This window comes from Marmota flaviventris, chromosome 17, assembly GCF_047511675.1.
Source record: "Marmota flaviventris isolate mMarFla1 chromosome 17, mMarFla1.hap1, whole genome shotgun sequence".
NCBI lineage: Eukaryota > Metazoa > Chordata > Mammalia > Rodentia > Sciuridae > Marmota > Marmota flaviventris.
Window position 1 is genome coordinate 52,226,340 of NC_092514.1, and position 17,901 is coordinate 52,244,240.

Below are 17,901 nucleotides of genomic sequence, written 5' to 3' on the forward strand. Positions count from 1 at the left end.
AAGTTGGATCCCTATATACAAAGGGAAGTGGAGCCTCCAACCAAATTCTAGCTCCTCCACTAGTGGCCCTTTCTTTGTTCTAACCCAAGGGTCTCTAACGAGGCATTGTGTATGAAAGAGTGATCCGGGAAAATCAGTTCTTGTGGCACTAGGCTAGGAGGACTGAATGTCCACCTCTGCAGGCCTAGAGCCCAAAGTGTGCCATCAGCTGGTGAGTCTGCTGCTGCCAGTCCTGTCGAACATTCTACTTGGACAAGTGAACCAGCTGCCACAGGGTCCACAGTGGCTCCTGGGGAACCTCACACAGCATACCTCATCTCCTTGGGGATAACACCGTGACCAAGAAAAACCGACAGAGCCAGAAAGACATGCCACCATTATCCAGTTTCTGCTTGGATCCTCCTAAGACTAGGTCCCACATTCCCTCCTCCCCAAGAAACCTCTAGGCTTCATCTCATTCTTTCCTTCCCTTGCATTCTTCATAGTCTCCTTAACCAAACCAGGCTCCTTGCTGGCTTCAAGAGCCAGCACACACATCTTCCACCACTCCCAGATGGTAACCCCAAAGTTCCTATCTCCCCTGCATACCTCAGGACTCCTGTTCCTTCACAGGGGTGTGCCATGGTGCTGAGGTAGGGATGGAGGCAGTAAAACTTGAGTCACAAAGGATAACTCAAGGTGAAAAATCAAGATTTAGGATCATTGTGCAAGAGAGTAGAGTCCAAATGCACTGTCTTGTCCCCAGTTCCCTTTCCTCCCATCCTTTAGTCCTCTCTGCCAAGTCCCAGGCCACAACTCAGACTCTCAGCATTTCTGAGATGCATAAGGGTATAGAGAGATTCCACTTCTTTCGGGCCACTGGCTTATTCTCACAACCTGACAACCACCTCTGGTGAGCTTTGGAGGGAGTTAGAAAAGACCTCATCCTCCTGTCCCCAGCTCTTCATCCTGGACCTGATGCAGAGGTGGGGGCTGAAGCTCAAGATTACCTTTGCTTTCTGTATAGATGCCATATGGTGCCCTTGTCCCTGACTGCTGATGTTGCCACTTGCCCCTTGGGCCTCTGGGCTTTCCCTGGAAACTGGGGAGCTGGGTGAAGACACTGAAGTTTCCCTGCAGAGTTTAACAATGGCCAGTATGTCATTAACCCTTTCCATACTATTGCCCTGACCCACCGGGAGCCTAAGCTGGAGGAGGATGCATTCAGAGAAGAGAGCCCAAAGGCCCCCTGCTACTGAATAACTGCTTCCCCTGAGCAGGGGCCCTCTTGCCAGAATTGGGGAGGCAAGGGCTTGTTGGGGAAGAGTGCTTACATATTGGCTAGGACAATAAAAGAAGAGAAAGGAGCAGAGGACCTGGCAGCACTGGGGGTGTCGCTGGTACAACAGCAGGATGGCAGGAGGAATACCAAGGACAAAACTACCCTCCCAGAGGCTCAATCAGGGACAGCCTGGGACTGACTGTGGCCCATTTCCTCCCTGGGTTAGAATCCCACTCCAGAAGCTGATGTGGGAATGACCCGCTTAACACACAGGGCAGACTTGTGTGCAGGCAGCTTCCTTTCTGCTGCTGCATCAACTCTCTGGGCAGGAGAGCACAATGGCTTTGTCCTATGTCTCCCTTCAGCCCAGGGAAGCAGTGCCATGTGTAAGGGAGACTTTACAGAGGAACACATTTAGGGAGGAGGAGCAGATAACCTTAGAAACAGTGGGTCTGAGGAGGCAGGAGAGAACCCAAGAGCCTGAACTCAACCCTTGGTACTCAGCCCTCTCCTATCAGACTGTGGCACTGTAGAACTTGACACTAATGGGGAGAGACAGTGACTCATAGTGCCTCCATACAGCATTCTTCCAGGTGGTTTTGGGAGGAATGTTGTTATTACAGGGGACCTATTGATGGGGCTGGGCTTCTGGTCTATAGTTAGGGGCTCAGAGTGCATCTGCTCCAACCCTATGACTTGGAATGGCAGTAGGTACTGATCATGGCCATGACTATGGCTAGGAAGCTGTTGTCCATGGTGTGGACACAGAAGCAGTGGCATGGAGTGCCAGGAAAGGGCATCAGCCCTGAGGGTGGCCACCAGGACCACTGGTCCTCCCCCGAACTAGAGGGTCAAGAGGATCGAGCCCTTCAGAGCCCTGGTACCTGTGAGGACCTCTCCAGGTTTTCCACTCCTTCTGCCTTCTTTTAGGAGTACTAGGCCATGACCTGGTGTCCTGTAGATGGCATTCCCCTCTGTATGCCTTGAAGCCATGAGGGCATCTCTATCACTTCAGGAGAATGGGTTGGTGGGAAAGGACTCGGCTTCTGCTGAACCTGACAGCCAGGCAGGGGAGCTCCAGTTTGCCAAGGTTCTGCACTTGGTCTCAGATCTCCTTTCAGTCTGACTCTGCCTATCTCTACTTCTTATTGGCCTACATAACTGGGTTCTGGATGCCAATTGGCTGTCTTCTGGTCTGGGCTCCCACCTCTAATGGAACTGTGGATTCCATGGTTACCCTGGAAACTGGGCTTGTACCACAATACACAAAGGCCTCTCTGCTGGGGTTCTTCCTCCTTCCAGAGCAAATATTGTGAGCTCTGGGGACTTGGCCTGACTGAGCTTCCAGGCTGAGCTAACTCTCCCTACTAAAAGACTAGGGATTCTGGCAGAGAAGCTGCTCCCAAACTTGCCTCAGTGATGTGAACAAAGGAGGGGAGGCCAAGACGGCCTCCACTTTCAAGCCTACCTTCTAAGCCTGTTGGGAAGAGTCCTAGACTCTGGTCCTGGGTCCTACAGAGCTTCTACTTCACTAAAGCCAAGACAAGGCAGCCAGAGCAACAGGGCTGGGACCAGACTTTCCTCGTTCTTCTGCCTGCCTGCAAATGAGCATCACTGGCGAGCAGTGACAACCATTGTTGGACTGTCAGACCAGTTAAACCAAGTTCATGATCTATTGGGCTAAACAAGAATGCAAATACAGAATGTTTGCAGCAGATGAGAGCAATGTGGAACTAAGACCTGGTGTGACATGGTGGGAGTGGCAGGGGCTGACACACAGTGCATGAGCCACCCAAACTAAGACAACAATGGTTTGAGAACTGTTGTGCTACGCAGCCCTGGTTAATGTGGGCTGCTTTGTGTGCTCTGGGCCAGCAGTTCAACTGTTTTGGTTTGGCCTGTGTTTAATATGCTGAACCCAGATAGTAATTTTTCTGTTTAATGGCCTAAGAGTTGGGCTGGAGATGTAGCTGAAAAATAGAGCACTTGCCTCGAATGCACAAGGTCCTGCGTACCAACCCCAGAGCCAAAAAACCCTTCAGAGTTGATGTTGAGAAACAAATCCCCCAGTGATCTGGAGGACTAGAGTACAGCTTCAGATATTCACTAAAATAGGAGTAAAACACAATTATATTCACTTTGAACCTGAACATCATGAACTATATGCTCTTGCTGTTTGCCCCTTCTGGTTACCTGTCTAGTCAAGCCCTCAAGAGAGAGCATAGTTATTTCAGTGGCTAAGGCTTTCTACCTCCTTCTGAAGTCTGCTGCTACCACTGGATGACAAGCTTTGGGCTTGTCATTTCACAGTTCTGAATCTCAGTTTCCTGATAGGCCCCAGGAAGGTAATAAAAGTGCCTGATTTTAGGGGTTGGGAGGATTAAATGAGAACTGCATGCAGTCAGCCCAGTGGCTGAACAACCCACTCTGGTGCTGTTACTAGTGGTCAGGAGCGCCCTCTCATGGCAACTAGGAAAATGACATGGGGCAGCCTGGGCGGAATTGAGCCCTTTAATATACCAAGCTGAGCTGAGACCAGTGTGATCAGCAGTGGTGATTTTGGGTCTAGAAACCTTCACTCTTGCTCCCCACATTACAGAAGGTGTGAAGAACTCTGAGCCCTTGCTAATGACAGGAGGGGAGTCAGAGGTGGGGAAGGGGCTTAAGAAAGGGAAAGGAATAGACAAACCTTTTTTTTGAGGTGGGGTACAGGGGTTTGAACTCAGAGGCACTAGACCACTGAGCCACATCCCCAGCCCTATTTTGTATTTAATTTAGAGACACAGTTTCACTGAGTTGCTTAGCACCTCGCTGTTGCCAAGGCTGGCTTTGAACTCGCAGTCCTCCTGCCTCAGCCTTCCACTGCATGCAGCTAGACAAACCTTTCTAGGATCCTTTCAGGTCCCAGGTCAGAGGCCAGGAAACCCAAGTCTTACTCCCAGCTTTAAGGGACAAACTCCAGCATGACCATCAAGCCATGGCTGGGATTGCCTCTGTTCTTGAGGGTGCCCCACGAAACAGAACAATGAGGGCTTCCAGGATGGGCCCAGGTGACACTGAAGGCAGAAAAGCCAACATCTGCTACAGCCTGGCGAGGTGGAAGTGCTGGATCAGGGCTCTCAAGAACGAAGCTCCCCTCATGCTGGCCTGCTGAGTGGCAGTGAGGAAGTCTCTGAGCTTCCCAGGGCCGTTGACCTCTCAGAAAAAGAAAGGGTTGCACTGGAGGAGTTTTTGCATCCCTTCTGGCTGGGATGGATTTGAAGCTGTTCCTGCTCTGGGGGGCTGAGATTTCTGCCTTCTCAGGGCCATCAAAATAGCAGCTAAGACTCCTAAAAGAAGGTGGCCCTGGGAACAGCGATGAATCCCCGACATGCAGGAGGAAAAACACGAGGCTGCTTAGAGAGATAGAGATATATTTCTTCTGTTGCATATTTCAGACTTCACACCGAGCTTCAGGCACAATGCGACTCTGGGTTCTTCTGAGCCCCTGACAGGCTTCCCACACTGCTAATGAGGCTCACTGCCCCAGGGCACACCTGGGAGTACCTGGGAAACTGTAATGGTCTCAGTAGGCCCTGATGCCCTGCCTTTCCCATCAAGGGGCAGGGTGTGCTAGAAAGTCCTAGAGCCAGACTCCCTCACTGCTCTAGGGTCCCCTGGCTACCAGGGGAGAGGCTGTCCCTCTAGAGTCCAGCTCCACGGTGGCTCCTGAACACCTGCTCTCTGGGCCTCAGAGCTGGCAGGGTACCTGTACCCTTGCAGGGCCTCAGCCATGAGCACCACAGCCCAGGCTGGGGGACCCAGCCCTGGAGAGCGAAGCAGACCCAGCCTCTCCAGAGCAGTAGCAGATGGGCTCAAAAGGCCCCACTCCGCCCAGCCATGGCCCACTTCCTGGGGCTGCTCTGAGCCCTATTGCACATCTTTTATTTCTAGTTCCTCCCCCACACACCCATTTTAAATAAAAATAACAAACAAACTAGAGAGGAGGGGGAGGAAGAGTTGGGTTCGGAATGCTGCTGGAGCCCTTCTCCCTTCCTGTCAACCCTCTGGTCCCTAGCAGAGACATTAGCCCACCTTGGCTGCCGTCTGTGCGGGCTCTGGATGGCTGATGTGGTGTACCCCCAGGGGGCCTCTGGTTCCTGCCTGTGGGAGGGGATAGCCCTCCACTGTCTGTAAGGTGCAATTCCCGGGTTCTCCGGGTGTGCTGGCTGGGGCCCTGCTACCTGAGTCGCCCATCTGATTTGACAGGCCCCAGCTCTGATTTGGGGTCTGGGGACAGAGAGCTCCAGCTGGTCAGTCTGCAGCGATCCAGGGAGGGGCAGGCAGAGGGGCCTATGGCACACAGTCCTGCCACAGACCAGAAGCGGCTCAGTTCCCCATCTGTCCAGGCCTCCAGAGCAGGACCTGTAAGCTCTGCGCGCCGCCGGGCGGCCTCCTCCACAGGCTCTGGCTGAGGCAGATTCAGGATGCCGCTCAGGCCCTGGAAACTCTGCTCCAAGTATTCATTGTGGGGTGGTCCCGCGTGCAGCCAGAGGGCATCATCTGGAGGTGTAGGGCAGGCAATAAGTACGAGGTCAGACCCCAGGAGTCAGATCTGAGTAGCCCAGTTCCCATCCCAGCCCTGCCATTAAATCTCATCTGGTGGAGTGACACTGGACTAATCCAAGGAACTTTCTGTGTCTATAAAATTGTAAGTTATATGAAACCAAGGATGTACTCCCTGAATTCTCAACTGTTTCATTAAGTCAAACAGAGCATTCAAGGCACTTTAGAAAATAAGGTAACAACCTGGTTTGTGTCACTCACATCCCTTCTTGATCATTGTCAGTGGCTCCTGGAGCCCTTGGCAACCTATTAGATCCTCCCTGAGGGCCCAGTTGCCTGGCCAGCTGGCCTTCCCATCTCCTACTTTCCCTGAACTCTCTGTCCCCTCATCAGATACCTGCCAGCTTTGTTCCTCCCATTTACATACAGCATGCTCTGCCTTTGTTCTGGAGACCCAGCCCCAGTCCCCACCAGCAGAGCTGCCTCTATTCCTTCTTCTGTTTCCTTCACCAGACTGAGTTCCAGGAGGGCTGCAGATGTGGCTCACTTGCCCTAGATCTCCCCAACCCCCAGTGTCCCCCGCCACCCTCAACCTGGGTTAACCTATCTTGTGAGAAGATATGGAGGGGGAAGGAAATATCTAGCTTGAGCACCCACTGCATACCCCCAGCTGTTACCCAGTACTCGTCCCTGGTATCTCCAGCTCCTTTCAGGAAGCTGCCCAGCCTCTGCTGCTGTTCACCTGCTTCCTTAGCCTCAGCCAAGTCAGGGGAGAGCCATGTGACTCTGCTCACTCTGTCACACAGTAGACTGAGATGACCAGTCAGAATTGCTGTCCCAAAATCATGGAACCTGGGGACCCAGAGGCCCTGATCAGGCTCTGCTGCTCTGCAAGGCCATGTATGAAGAAGCTGATCTCAGAGAAACTAGGACAGGGGACAAGCTACCCCCAAAGGATAGAGGAAGCATCCTGTATTCTTCCAATGATTCCCCTTTTTAAACTTGAGCGAGTTTAATAATATGTGCCACAGGCACCCAGGAGGTCTGATAGTTACACTACCCTTCTTCACATGTGAACAGACTGAGGTTCAGGAAGGCCAAGTAATTTCTAAGGCCCAATGAAAGCAGCAGAGGCCTGTTCCCAACCTAAGTCTGATTTACCTTAAAGCTCCTCTTTCCCCTATACCACACTGTAGGGCCCTCCATGCTAAGGGATAGAAGATCAAGGTCCCAACCTCCTCCCTTCCCTTATCTTAAGGATGGGGTCAGCTCTGATGGTCACCTTCTTGAAGTCATCTCCCTGGCAAATCCTATTCTGTCTTTGGGTCATCATTTAGGCACTAGATCCTTACCTTTCCTGAGAGGTAGTTTGCGGTTGAAGGTCAAGGGCAGCACGAGGAAGTGGGTCTCACCCAGAGGTTCCCAGAACTGAAGCAGTCTAACGGTCCAGGCTCCTGGCCGCAGGGGCCGGCTCAGTGGAGGCTTGTACTGTGTGACCTCAGTCTCCGCATCTACCGTGATGTCATATGATGTGGCCACTACGTAGGTTGGGTCAATCCAGACCACAGTGGCTGTGAGGTTGGGGCCCCGGGCCCAGCGCTGCATGGCCACAGGCTCATCCAGTGGTCCCAGCAACCCCCCAAAATTCCGGAAAAGACGCTCTTTGGGGTCCCACTCAGTGCCAACCTGTAGGGAGGGAGGAGGTGGGTAGGAGCCTGGAGGAAATGTCCTTCTCTCTTCTGATGCTGCTCTTACTGTGTAACCTCAGGCCAGTCACTGTTTCTGGGCCTTAGTTTCCCCGTATGAAAAATAAAAGGGTCAGACTTGGAGAATTTTTTTTTTTTTTGTGGTGCTGGGATTGAATCCAGGGCCTTGTACATGCGAAGCAAGCATTCTACCAATTGAGCTATATCCCCAGCCCCTAGGAGAATCTTAATCTCTTCAGCTCTGAGATTCATTCTAGGCTTTCATTCTGAACTGCTCTACAGTAGTGGGGCCATAGGCAGACCATCCCACAGAAGGTAACTAGGAAAGAGAATGAGGCGGCACCCAAAAGCTCAACCAGAATATCCTCATACCCCTAGAAGGATCCTTGTAGTGTAGAAGGACTGGGCTTGTGTTACGATGGAATGACAATCCCTCCCTACTCACTGCATGTCCTATGTCCCCATCTGGGAGAGATCCTCAGAGTGTACATGCAGGGTGACACAGGCATGTCTGTGTGGGACATCACCAAGGCTGCCATTACTGGGAAAGAAGATTCCAGTGAACTCAGCTCATGAAGACCCGATAGAGAATCTGTCCCTCTTTCCCCACTCCCTATGTTTTGCTAGGGGTCAAGAGAAACCAAGGGGGAGGACCTGTCCCACCTCCAAACTCTGGAGCCGGCTGGCCTGGTCACTGCGCCCCAACAGCTTCAGCGACCCCTGGGGCATCAGCCACATCTCAAGCGTCTCTGCTGGCCCTTGGACTGAGGGCTGCACCGTCTGCGTCACCAGGTAGCCCTGGAAATGGTCGTCATAGAAATACAGGTGCACGCTGGACGGCAAACCCCTGGGCTCAAACCTAAGGTTCCAGCAGGGAGAAAGGGAGATGCCATCAGCACACCTGACTCAGCCTGGAGTCCCAAGGAGGGGGCACTGGGGAGTCCCATCCCCAGGCACTTCCTTTGCCCCAAATCTCACAACCCATAGCACCTATGTGCCTGGCTCTTGCCTTCTTTATCATTACTTTTTCTTGCATTTTTCCTTGCCTTAGACTGGGGACTTGCTGTGGGCAGGGACTATCTTTTCGATTTGTCTCCCAGAGGGCACCACACCCTGAGGGCCTGCAGTATGTCAGAAGGGGGTCTCACCTGCACAGTGAGGTGGCCGGTAGAGGTGCGGCAGTGGCAGCATGGCGCAGGCTGAGGCGGGAGAAGGCGGTGTAAGCTGTGAGCATGACATCGCTGAGCCCGCCAGGGCCATCGGCCACGTCATAGGTGTTCTCCCAGTAGGCTCTGAGGGCTGGCGTGCCAGCGGGGTAGCTGCCATACAGGTGGAAGTCCAAGATTTCCAGGACCTCCTGGTTCACAGTCGACTCAAACTTCCGGGCGAAGAAAGTGGGTCTGGAGACTTGCTGGAGAGGGAGACGCAAGGAGAGTGAAGGGCTCTGGGACCCCACAGTAGGGCAGAAGCCGGCCCCTCTCAGCACTGCCTAGCAATCAGCCTCCCTGGGCTTTTTCTGCTGCTGCTGTGGGCCCAGACCCCAGGGCTGCTCCCAGTGGAGGCCCATCCTGCCTTTCTGACCTGGAAGGCTCCTGGGGAAAAGGTGGGTGAAGGCCTAGCAAGGCGGCCTCTCAGGCCATAGCAAGCACCTGCAGCCGTAGGAAGTCCTGTGGCTTGAAGTCGTTGGGGGAGCAGCCGCACCAGTCCACGATGTGCTTGTACTGGCACTTGCAGCCCAGCTTGCGGTTCCAGTTGGTAACCCGCAGGTTGTTGTCCACGAGGCTCTCACAGGCTGGGCTGTTCTCCAGCACCGTGTGGAAGAAGGACTGCAGGTGGCAGGGGTGTGGAAGATGAGCTGTGGGTAGCCCAACCCGCACCCTCTCTGGCCGGCCCAGGCACCCACCTCAGCTGGGAGCAGCGTGTATGTGTAGAACTGGCGTAGCTGGGCCACAAGTGGGTCATCCGTGTACACCACATACTCCACGAAGCTGCGTGTCAGCACAAACCAGTCGGAACCACCATCCACCACGATGCCTGAAGGGATCTGCCGCTCACCCAGGCGCCACATGTGCGAGTCACACTCGTGGAAGAGCCGGTCCAGACCCTGTTTCTTGATGAACCTGGGGGTGGCAAAAGGACCATGGCGAGGGATCCACAGAGTGGGGCCAGGCCTTCTCATCTACCCAGCAAACAGCACTCCTCCATCTGTGATTGGTCTGGAGATTCTGGAACCCAAGGCTGGGATCACTAAGTCCCCCTGTGTGGGAAGGGTTGTGAGAAGACACTAGAGCCTCCTTCCACACCTCCCTCACCTGGAGTTGTCCCGGCCATGTGACTTGAGGAAATTCTTGTCCCGGTTCTTGGATAGGAATGCTACCAGCTCCTCATTGGTCCTGGTGAGAGAATGGGGTGTGAGGGGCGGTTGCTCAACCACTGGCCCGAGCAGACTTCCTCCAGCACTTTCCCTTGGACCTTTCTCTCTTGCTGAGAGCTCTCTGGCCATGAGCCTTATCCCTCCCTGGCTAATTCTCTATGGTGGTAGGCACGTGAGGTCCCAAGAAAGATCACATCATCCTCCCTCCCTTGCTAGATGTATCCAGGTACAGACCTCTGGCTCCTCCTTTTCCCCTTATCATTCCCAATCCTCAGATCACCTTTACCAGCTCCTCCTCTAATACATGGCTAGGACCAAGGGGGCCAAGAGGGTCATGTATGGATCCCAGAATGAGGCTCAAAGGAGGAGGAGCCCATCAGGGCCCTCCAACCCTGACTGCCCAGCTGGGGCCCCCTCCCACCCAGAGGTTCAGAGCCCCATCCCCACACCTGGTTGGGTAGTCAGTGGCGCTGAGGTTGATGAAGAAGTCCCAGGCCCAACCAGGTACCTCTAGCAGGTCCCGCATGCTCCGCAGGTACATCCTCAGAAGGCTGGCCCCACCCCAGATGGTGACCATGCGCCAGGGTGTCACCCGTACATTTTCATACCGCTGGGCCAGCTCCACCACCTCCCGGTGCAGGTAGTTGGAACGCTGGGGAAGAGGGGGTACTCAGCTGGGGGCTACTCAGCTGGGCCCTAGGGTTACAATTCCCCAACTCCACCCCAGGGGAGAGCACAAATAACATGGAGTAGAGAAAGCAAAGGGCAGGGCTCTAGTTCCTAAAGGGTTGCGCCACCTGCTGCTGGACACGTCCCATTCTGAGCTTCAGTCTTCCTGTCTCTCGGCTGCCTAAGCCAAGTCAGAGACCCTGTCTATTTGTGATCTTTGTAGTTTCTGCTCTGCTCACTCCAGACACCCTTGGTCTTTCCTGCCCCCAGTACCTTGTCCACATGGATATAAAAGAAGTGCTGCTCATGGTAGACGGCCTTGAGGAGACGCTTCAGCTGGCGGATGGCGCGGCCATGAACCACCAACATGTAGGCGATGCGTACCGGGGGGCCATCCACGGGCTGGGCCCGAATCTCTTCCCACTGGATGCCAGGACTCATCTTCCCTGAGAGTAGAAAACAGACACATCTTTGAGGTCCACACAAGGTCAAAGGGTACGGGTAAAACACCTTTCAATGGAAGAAGCCCACATTTGGAGCCCTGGGTCCCAGCTCCCTTTCTGCCACTTAATACATTTAACAAAAGCTTGGGCAAGGAGATGGGCCCTCTGGGAAATAAGGGTGAAGATCTGAGCCAAGCTACGTCCCCATCCATGCCTAGGAAGGATCAGAGTGCCCTGTCCCTTACCAGCCAGCTGGCAATGCCGCGGCACAGCCTTGGGCATAAGGCTCCCGGCCTGGTGCAGGCACACCACGTTGGCGATCTCCTGCTGGCACTGCTTGGTGCTGGCCCGGGCCAGTGCAGACAGCGCATCCTTGCCCACGATCTCGCACTTAGGGGTAAAGCCGTTGTCTGTGGGCTGGGGGGCACCCTCCACACTCCCTGTGTCTCCATGTGGTGGGAAGCCGGCAGCCCCTATCAGCGCCTCCCCAGCTGCTGCCCCACTCAGGTTCTGGCGCCCTGGGGCCTCTGGGGGTGGGGCAGGGGGGACCCGGCGACTGGCTCTGTGCCTGCTGGTTACTGCCCGTACCACCTTGGCCACGGGCAAGCCTGGGCTCTCAGCACGGCCCCGCCAGCGCCCATGCCTTCTGCCCGCGCTGCCCCGCCGCCCCGCTGAGCTGTCTGTATCCTTGGAGCCCTCGCCAGGGTCCAGTGGTCGTGGCTTCCTCTGCCTTCCTTTCTGTAAAAGATATGCAGACAGAGGTCACTAGGACAGTCACTCGCCTACTCTGCCTCCTCGAGCTCTACCTTGGCAGGGGGCACCCTCAGACTTGGGAGCTCCTGCCCACCCTTTCCCTAGAGAAGTCCTGCGCTCCCGAACTTGGCACAAGGTCTGCCTGTAGGCGGTAAGCCCCTGAGCCACCACCACACTTGGTCCCTGGCTGGAAAGGTGAGGCTGAGCTGGGCCCACAGCTGGAGGCTGTCCAACCTGAACTCGCAGCAGGTTCTCCCGAAGGAAACAAGCCCTCCACGAGCCTGCTGCACCCCTGCTTCCTGGCTCTAAGTGCTTCCTCTAAGTGCCTGCTTCCTTGACTCCAACCCAGACACTTCCCCCATGGCCTGGTCAGCTTGAACCACCCTCCTCTCCAGTCCTGTCTCCCCCCCTTGCCTGGCTGGCAGCCATCACACTTGCCCTAGAGTGGGATACACTGAGCTCTGAAGCCCTGGATGTCCCTGTAGCAGACAGTGGACCCCTTGAGGGGAGCCATGGCAGCCCCATTTCCCCAGAGTCCAGTGGAGTAGCTGACACACAGAGGCATCTGGCTGGTGTCTTGAGACATGGAAGTGACAGAGGAAAGAGAGGTCCCGAGTCCCCAGAGCTCTGAGCTCAGCTCTGCCCTCTCACCAACAGCCGCTCAGTCTCCCTGAGCAATGCCCTCAGCCATGAGTGAGGGACAAGAGAGAGAAAGCATGGAGAAGGCAGCTTGAGAGAGTGTCTCTACCACTGTCCCATTCCCCTCCTGCACCCCGTGTGAGCCCTCTCTCATGGCCCCTCTCCTCCAGCCCTGCAAGAGCTCAGTCCTTTTCTCACGTGGCCTGTGGGCAGCACACCTCAGTGGGGCAACCTCTTCCCTTGGCTTCCAGGAGACCCTCCTGGGCCTTCCCACACCTCATCAGTCTCTCAGCTCCCAAAGGGAACCCTGGGGCCTGTCCCCAGCCTAGCACCTTCATTTCTCAGTGATCTCACTCAGTCTCAGTGTCTAAACTTCATCCACACTCCCAGAATTCTCTCCCTCTCTCTGAGGCATTTAAATAGCAGCTTCCCTGTCATCTCTCTTGGGAGCATAAAGACCTCTGACCCACAGGTCCGAGTGGGAGCACCTGCTCTTCCTCCCAACCTGCTCCTCCTTCAGCTTCCTCTCCACCTCAGTTAATGACAACCCCATCCTTAAGTGGCTCAGGCCAAACACACTGGAGTCAACTTTGATTCCTCTCTCCCTCACACCCAATCTATCAGCAAGTCCTGTTGGAGCTGTCTTGAAGATACATGCAGAATCTGACTCTTTCTTAGGACTTTCTCCATCGCCCTCTGCCTGGATTCCCCGGTCTCCTGGACCTGCTCTTGTTCTGCCTCAAGTCTCTAGGGCTCCGGTTAGAACTTCAGTTCCATCTCACCATCCTGCTGCTGGAAACAGCCAGTGGCCTCCCCTGGTGGGATCTGGCAGCCCTGCCCTCTGACCTCTTCTCCTATGACCCCTTCTGCTTCACTCTCATCCTGTCACAAGGGCCTCCTCACATCCCTTCATCCCACCTTCCCACTCACTGCACCCAGGACCTCAGCCCCTCCCACAGCTTGCTCCTTACCTCCTTCAACTGTGCATGAGTAGCCTCCTCTCAGGGAGCCCCCCACCATTGTATTCAAAATACTGGCCCTCCCATCCTCTGCTTTATTTTCTCCATAGCACTTGATACCCTTCATCATCCTGCCATTTATTTATATTGTGTGTTTTAGGGCTATTTGCTAATTTGTTCCTAGAGCCCAAGAGTGTCTGGTGATCACAGGCATTCAGTAAGCACCAGCCGAATGAATGGATGTCAATGGTCTTGGTTTTAGTCTTGGCTTAGGTGCATTTATAAATGTGCCATTCTTTTCATTTTAGTTATTGGAAGGGGAGAAGGAAACAGTTAAATGTGAAGTCAAGAGAGGCCCAAGACCCTCAGACATCTTAGACAGCAGTTGGCTGGCCTCTCCCTGCCCCTCACTTCCCTAGGATCTTCATTCTCTCCCCTATCTGAGCACAGCAAGAACGTAACAGCCACCTTCAGGCCAGAGCCCCTCTCCTATACCCTGGCACCCAGACCCTCTGTGCCTAGCACTGAGCCAGCCCTCTGATGACTTAAGAGGTTCCCAATGAGAGCTGGGGAGGCTCCCCATCTAAGAGAAACCTGAGTGGAGGCAGCTGATCCTGTTCAGTACCCCCATCGGGAAGGGCACCCTGGGCTGGGCAGCCTTCTAGAAAGGTGAGCCTGGCTACACAGCAAGCAGAGAAAGACATTCCCAAGCTTCGGTGGGTAGATATGGCAGAGAGGTGTGGGTTCCCCGGGTGGAAGCCAGTATCAGCGAGTCAGGAAGCTGGTCAGGAGGGCAGGGCACAGGGCCAGGCTGGCTGTGGTGGGAGACAGGATATGAGAGCAGGCAGGCATGTTGGTGCCCTGCACTGCAGCAGGGAGCTGGCTGACCCTGAGAAGGACAATCCCAGAGGAGGCTAGGGGACCAGGAGGCAGCGGTGAAGAATGAGAGAAGCCTTAGTCGATAGCCCCTGCCCTGTCCTCTCCCAGGTAAGTCCATGTGAGCATCAGCAGAGCCTCAGGTTGTGAGGCCTTGCAAGGCCCCCTCTGATTACTAAGGATGGGGACTGGTCCTCAAGCCTGGATGCATATTGGCTTCAAAGGCCCCCTGTTCCCCACTGAAGAAGCACTCAAAGTCCTTGGCCAGTTCCTGGCTCTGAGAATCCCCGTAATCCTTCTCTGAGCCATGGAGACAGTGAACATAGAAATGCTCACCCCATACCCCACCTCCCTGGACTTCTCAGACTGCATTTAAAGTAAGTGGTGATAAAACAAGTGGTGAGAATGTTTGTGAAGGCTTTGAAAACTATCAAGTGGCTCTTTGGAGTCTGGTGATCATCCCAGGTAGCCACTCCAGCCCTCCCACAGACAGCAGAGTGCACATCTTAAAAGCACATTGGATCCCGGGTGGCACTCTCCTGCTGCACTTAGAACAAAACCCCAGGCCCTTCCTGTGGCCCCTTTAGCCATGCAGTATGGATTCATTTTCAGGGAAAGTGCCACACCCTCCTGTCCATTCCTCAAGAGCACCCAGCTCAGCCCACTCCCAGGGCCTTCTGCCCCAACTCTCCTGCCCACCTCTTCCTGCTGAAAGCCTTTCCAACCTCCCGATCTAAACCAGCCTCCTTGTTAGTCTGGTGACTAACCTTTTCACTGTCTGTCTTTCTCTGTAGACTCTGCCCATGAGGGCCAGGGCTCACCTAGTCTTTATTTCTATCTCTCCATATTGACACAGTGCCTGGTGTGAATAGAACATAATAAATGTTTGTTGACTGAATGACTGAACTCCTGTCCCCTAGGTGCAGTGCTGAGATAATAAGTGTTACATTACTGACAGCTTATCATGTGCCAGGAACTCCTACAAATGCTCACAGGCATCGTTTCACTTTGTCTGTATAAACCCAACAAGAGAGGTGCTACTATTACCCAGTCTTGAGGGGGTACTGAGGAGGATATGGAAAGAGGAGCGGTGATTCACTGGTGGTGTGCTCAGCAGCAGAGCTGGAACAGGATGGTGAAGAGGGCAGTCCCACTTCAGCAGCCGCCTTCCCGAGCACTGTGCTATGCTGCCTGGCAACCCCCAAGTCTGGTGAGGTAGCTGCTGAGGGGTTCAAGCATCAGTGGCTGCCTGATGCTCAACATTAGCTCACTGAGGATCTTTTTCCATTCAGCCCAGGATTCCTTTGTCAGTTTCCTCCAATTTCCAAGCTGGAGAAAGGGGTGAGCCAATTCTCCATGCCAAGCTATAAACAGGGGAGCAAGGTCCTCAGATCATTCATAGACTCACAAGCGAATGCAGCACAGGGCCATTTGCTTCTGAGAAGGCTCAGGTGCTTTGACATCTCCCTCCCCAGAGTGGTCACCAGTTTCTGCTCACATATTTCAGGGTCAGGGGCTCTCTAACTCTGTTGGTCGCTAGTCCATCTTAAAGTCTTATCTGTCCCAAAAGACTTCTTATACTAGGCCTGAAACTCTCTTCTCCTCTTCCTCCTGCACCCTGGTCCACACAAAACAAGCTCATTCCCTCAGAAGTCACAGAGCCAGCCTCCCCAGTCCCCACCCTCAACTCCTTATGGAGTAATGGTCTCATGTAACTGTTCCTGCTCCCCTCCCCATTCCAGCTTCTTGGTTCTCCCCCCAAAACAAGAGAGATCAACTCTTCTCCAATCTCCACACCAGGCCTTCCAGACTGCTGAGGTGCAGGAAGTCAAAGTGGACAGGGGGGTTCCCTTGGCCTTCAATTCCCTGGTAGAGAAGCCCAAGAGGGCAGGCAAGCACAGCCTCTGACCAGAGCCCTGGAGGGACCAGAAGTGGAGGCAGGGGCAGGGAACTCCTAACTTGTAGCCACAGCTTAAGAGTATGGCTCACCCTCTATGCCCTTTCAGTTCCAATCTCACTGGACCCTTCTGAACCACACTGGGGAGGATGCGACTTGGCCCTCGGCTGAAAACACATCAAACAAGAATGAGGAAGACTCTTGGATCAGGGAACCTGAGCGCTGCTGAACAAGCTGCTGTCGTCCCTATCCCCTTAGAGCCACAGGGGGTCTCTCCCGGATTCTTTAATGTCCTGAAGCCAGCTCAACTTTTCCCTCCCAAACCCCTGGCTGAGAAGCCACAACTGGGGACACTCCAGCTTTTCCCCTCAGGGTCACTCCCTGTTCTCTCAGTTCGTGGAGGTACACACTTCGTCACAGGCCGTAATTCCACTCCAAAGCTCCACTTTCCTATCTGTCGCTGCCTCTCAAGCGCAGCTGGGCAAAGATGCCCGGGGTCCCTCCGCCCCACTCCTCCACCCACGGCGTGCACACCCCCGCCCCCTCCCAACTTCAGAAAGTTTGGCCTGGGGCTCCCCACCTCGGAGCAGGGTCCAGCCCCGCCCCGCCTCCCAGCCCCGCTCCCCGCGCCTGACCTTCACCGCTCCCGCGGCAGGAGACCACCCCACCATGACCCGCTCCTCCCGCCCCAGCCCCCAGTCCGGCCGCGGCCCGGGCCTCTGGGTCACCCACCACGCCGAAGCACAGCCCGTCAGGCCCGCCTGGGAAAGGGGAGTCAGGAGCCGGACGTCGGGCTCCTGGAGGCCTCCAGCTGCCCACACGCACGCTGCCGGCGCCCCACTTGCTGGCCCGGGCCGCCCGCAGCCCGCTAGGACCCCGCGCGCCCCCGCGCCCGGCCTGCCCGCCCGCCTGACCGCGGGAGCACCTCGCTTGGCTCGTCCTCCTCCAGGCCGCTGAAGCTCCACACTACCAGGCCCTGCAGCAGCAGGATGGCCAGCGCGGTGGCGATCGCCAGCTTGTAGCGCCGCACCAGCTTCTGCACCCGCGCGCTCGCCACCATCTTCCTGCCCGGGACGCGGGGCGCGTGCCCAGCCCTGCAACCCCGCCGCGGGCGCGCGCACGGACGCGGGGCCGAGCCCTCCTGCTGGCCTAGGGAGGTGGGCCGGGCGCGAGTCTGGGCGGGGACAAGGGCGGGGCCCGGAGGGCCGCGCCTCGCAGGCTGGGGCGGGGCCTGGGCCGCAGAGCCTCCCTCCCGGACCGCGGCGGGCTTGGGGCTGCGAGCTGGCTGTCGCTCGGCCTCCCACGTCGGGTCTGCATCCGGCGTGCCTTCCTCGGTGTGTGCCCCAGCCCGTGCTCACCTCTTCCCGGACAGCAGACCTATTGTACTGGGGTACGGAGGGTCTGCGGCCCGACCGCTCGCCTGCCTGGTGTTGCGGGGCGTGGGGGAGCTCCGCTCTGCCGGCGGTAAGCTCTCCACCCCAGGGTCCCAGTAAATGCTACATCTCCCAGAAGAGCCAGTTGGGAGTGGTGGTGTGAGTGCCACAAGGCCCCGCTTCAAACCTTCAGGCCGTAACCTAGGACAAAGTCTAACCCGTTGACTGGCTCCGAGGCCCTTCAAGAAAACATCCTTTACTCTCTTCTCCCTTATCCTAAGCAGCTTCTGGCCTTTCTCCCCTACCTCATCCTAAGCACCCTGAACTGTTTTCCTCCTCTTTCATCCTAAGCATTTCAGACCTCTTCTGGAGTTCTGATTCTCAGATCTTAGCTTGCATCAGAGTC

At 55.4% G+C, this 17,901-nt stretch overlaps 1 protein-coding gene across 1 annotated transcript; it reads right to left on the reverse strand.

Annotated features, from left to right (window-relative positions):
• Window positions 1–4,657: 4,657 nt before the first annotated feature.
• Window positions 4,658–17,233, reverse strand: Xylt2 (xylosyltransferase 2). The gene is made up of 11 exons (XM_027924686.2): window positions 17,048–17,233; window positions 11,244–11,736; window positions 10,829–11,001; window positions 10,336–10,538; window positions 9,825–9,905; window positions 9,416–9,632; window positions 9,162–9,338; window positions 8,661–8,923; window positions 8,176–8,371; window positions 7,159–7,492; window positions 4,658–5,803 (listed from the first exon to the last, which is right to left on the reverse strand). The coding sequence occupies exons 1-11, from the start codon at window positions 17,180–17,182 to the stop codon at window positions 5,481–5,483; spliced, it is 2,595 nt and encodes an 864-aa protein (XP_027780487.2). The 5' UTR covers window positions 17,183–17,233; the 3' UTR covers window positions 4,658–5,480.
• Between the last annotated feature and the right edge of the window lie 668 nt (window positions 17,234–17,901).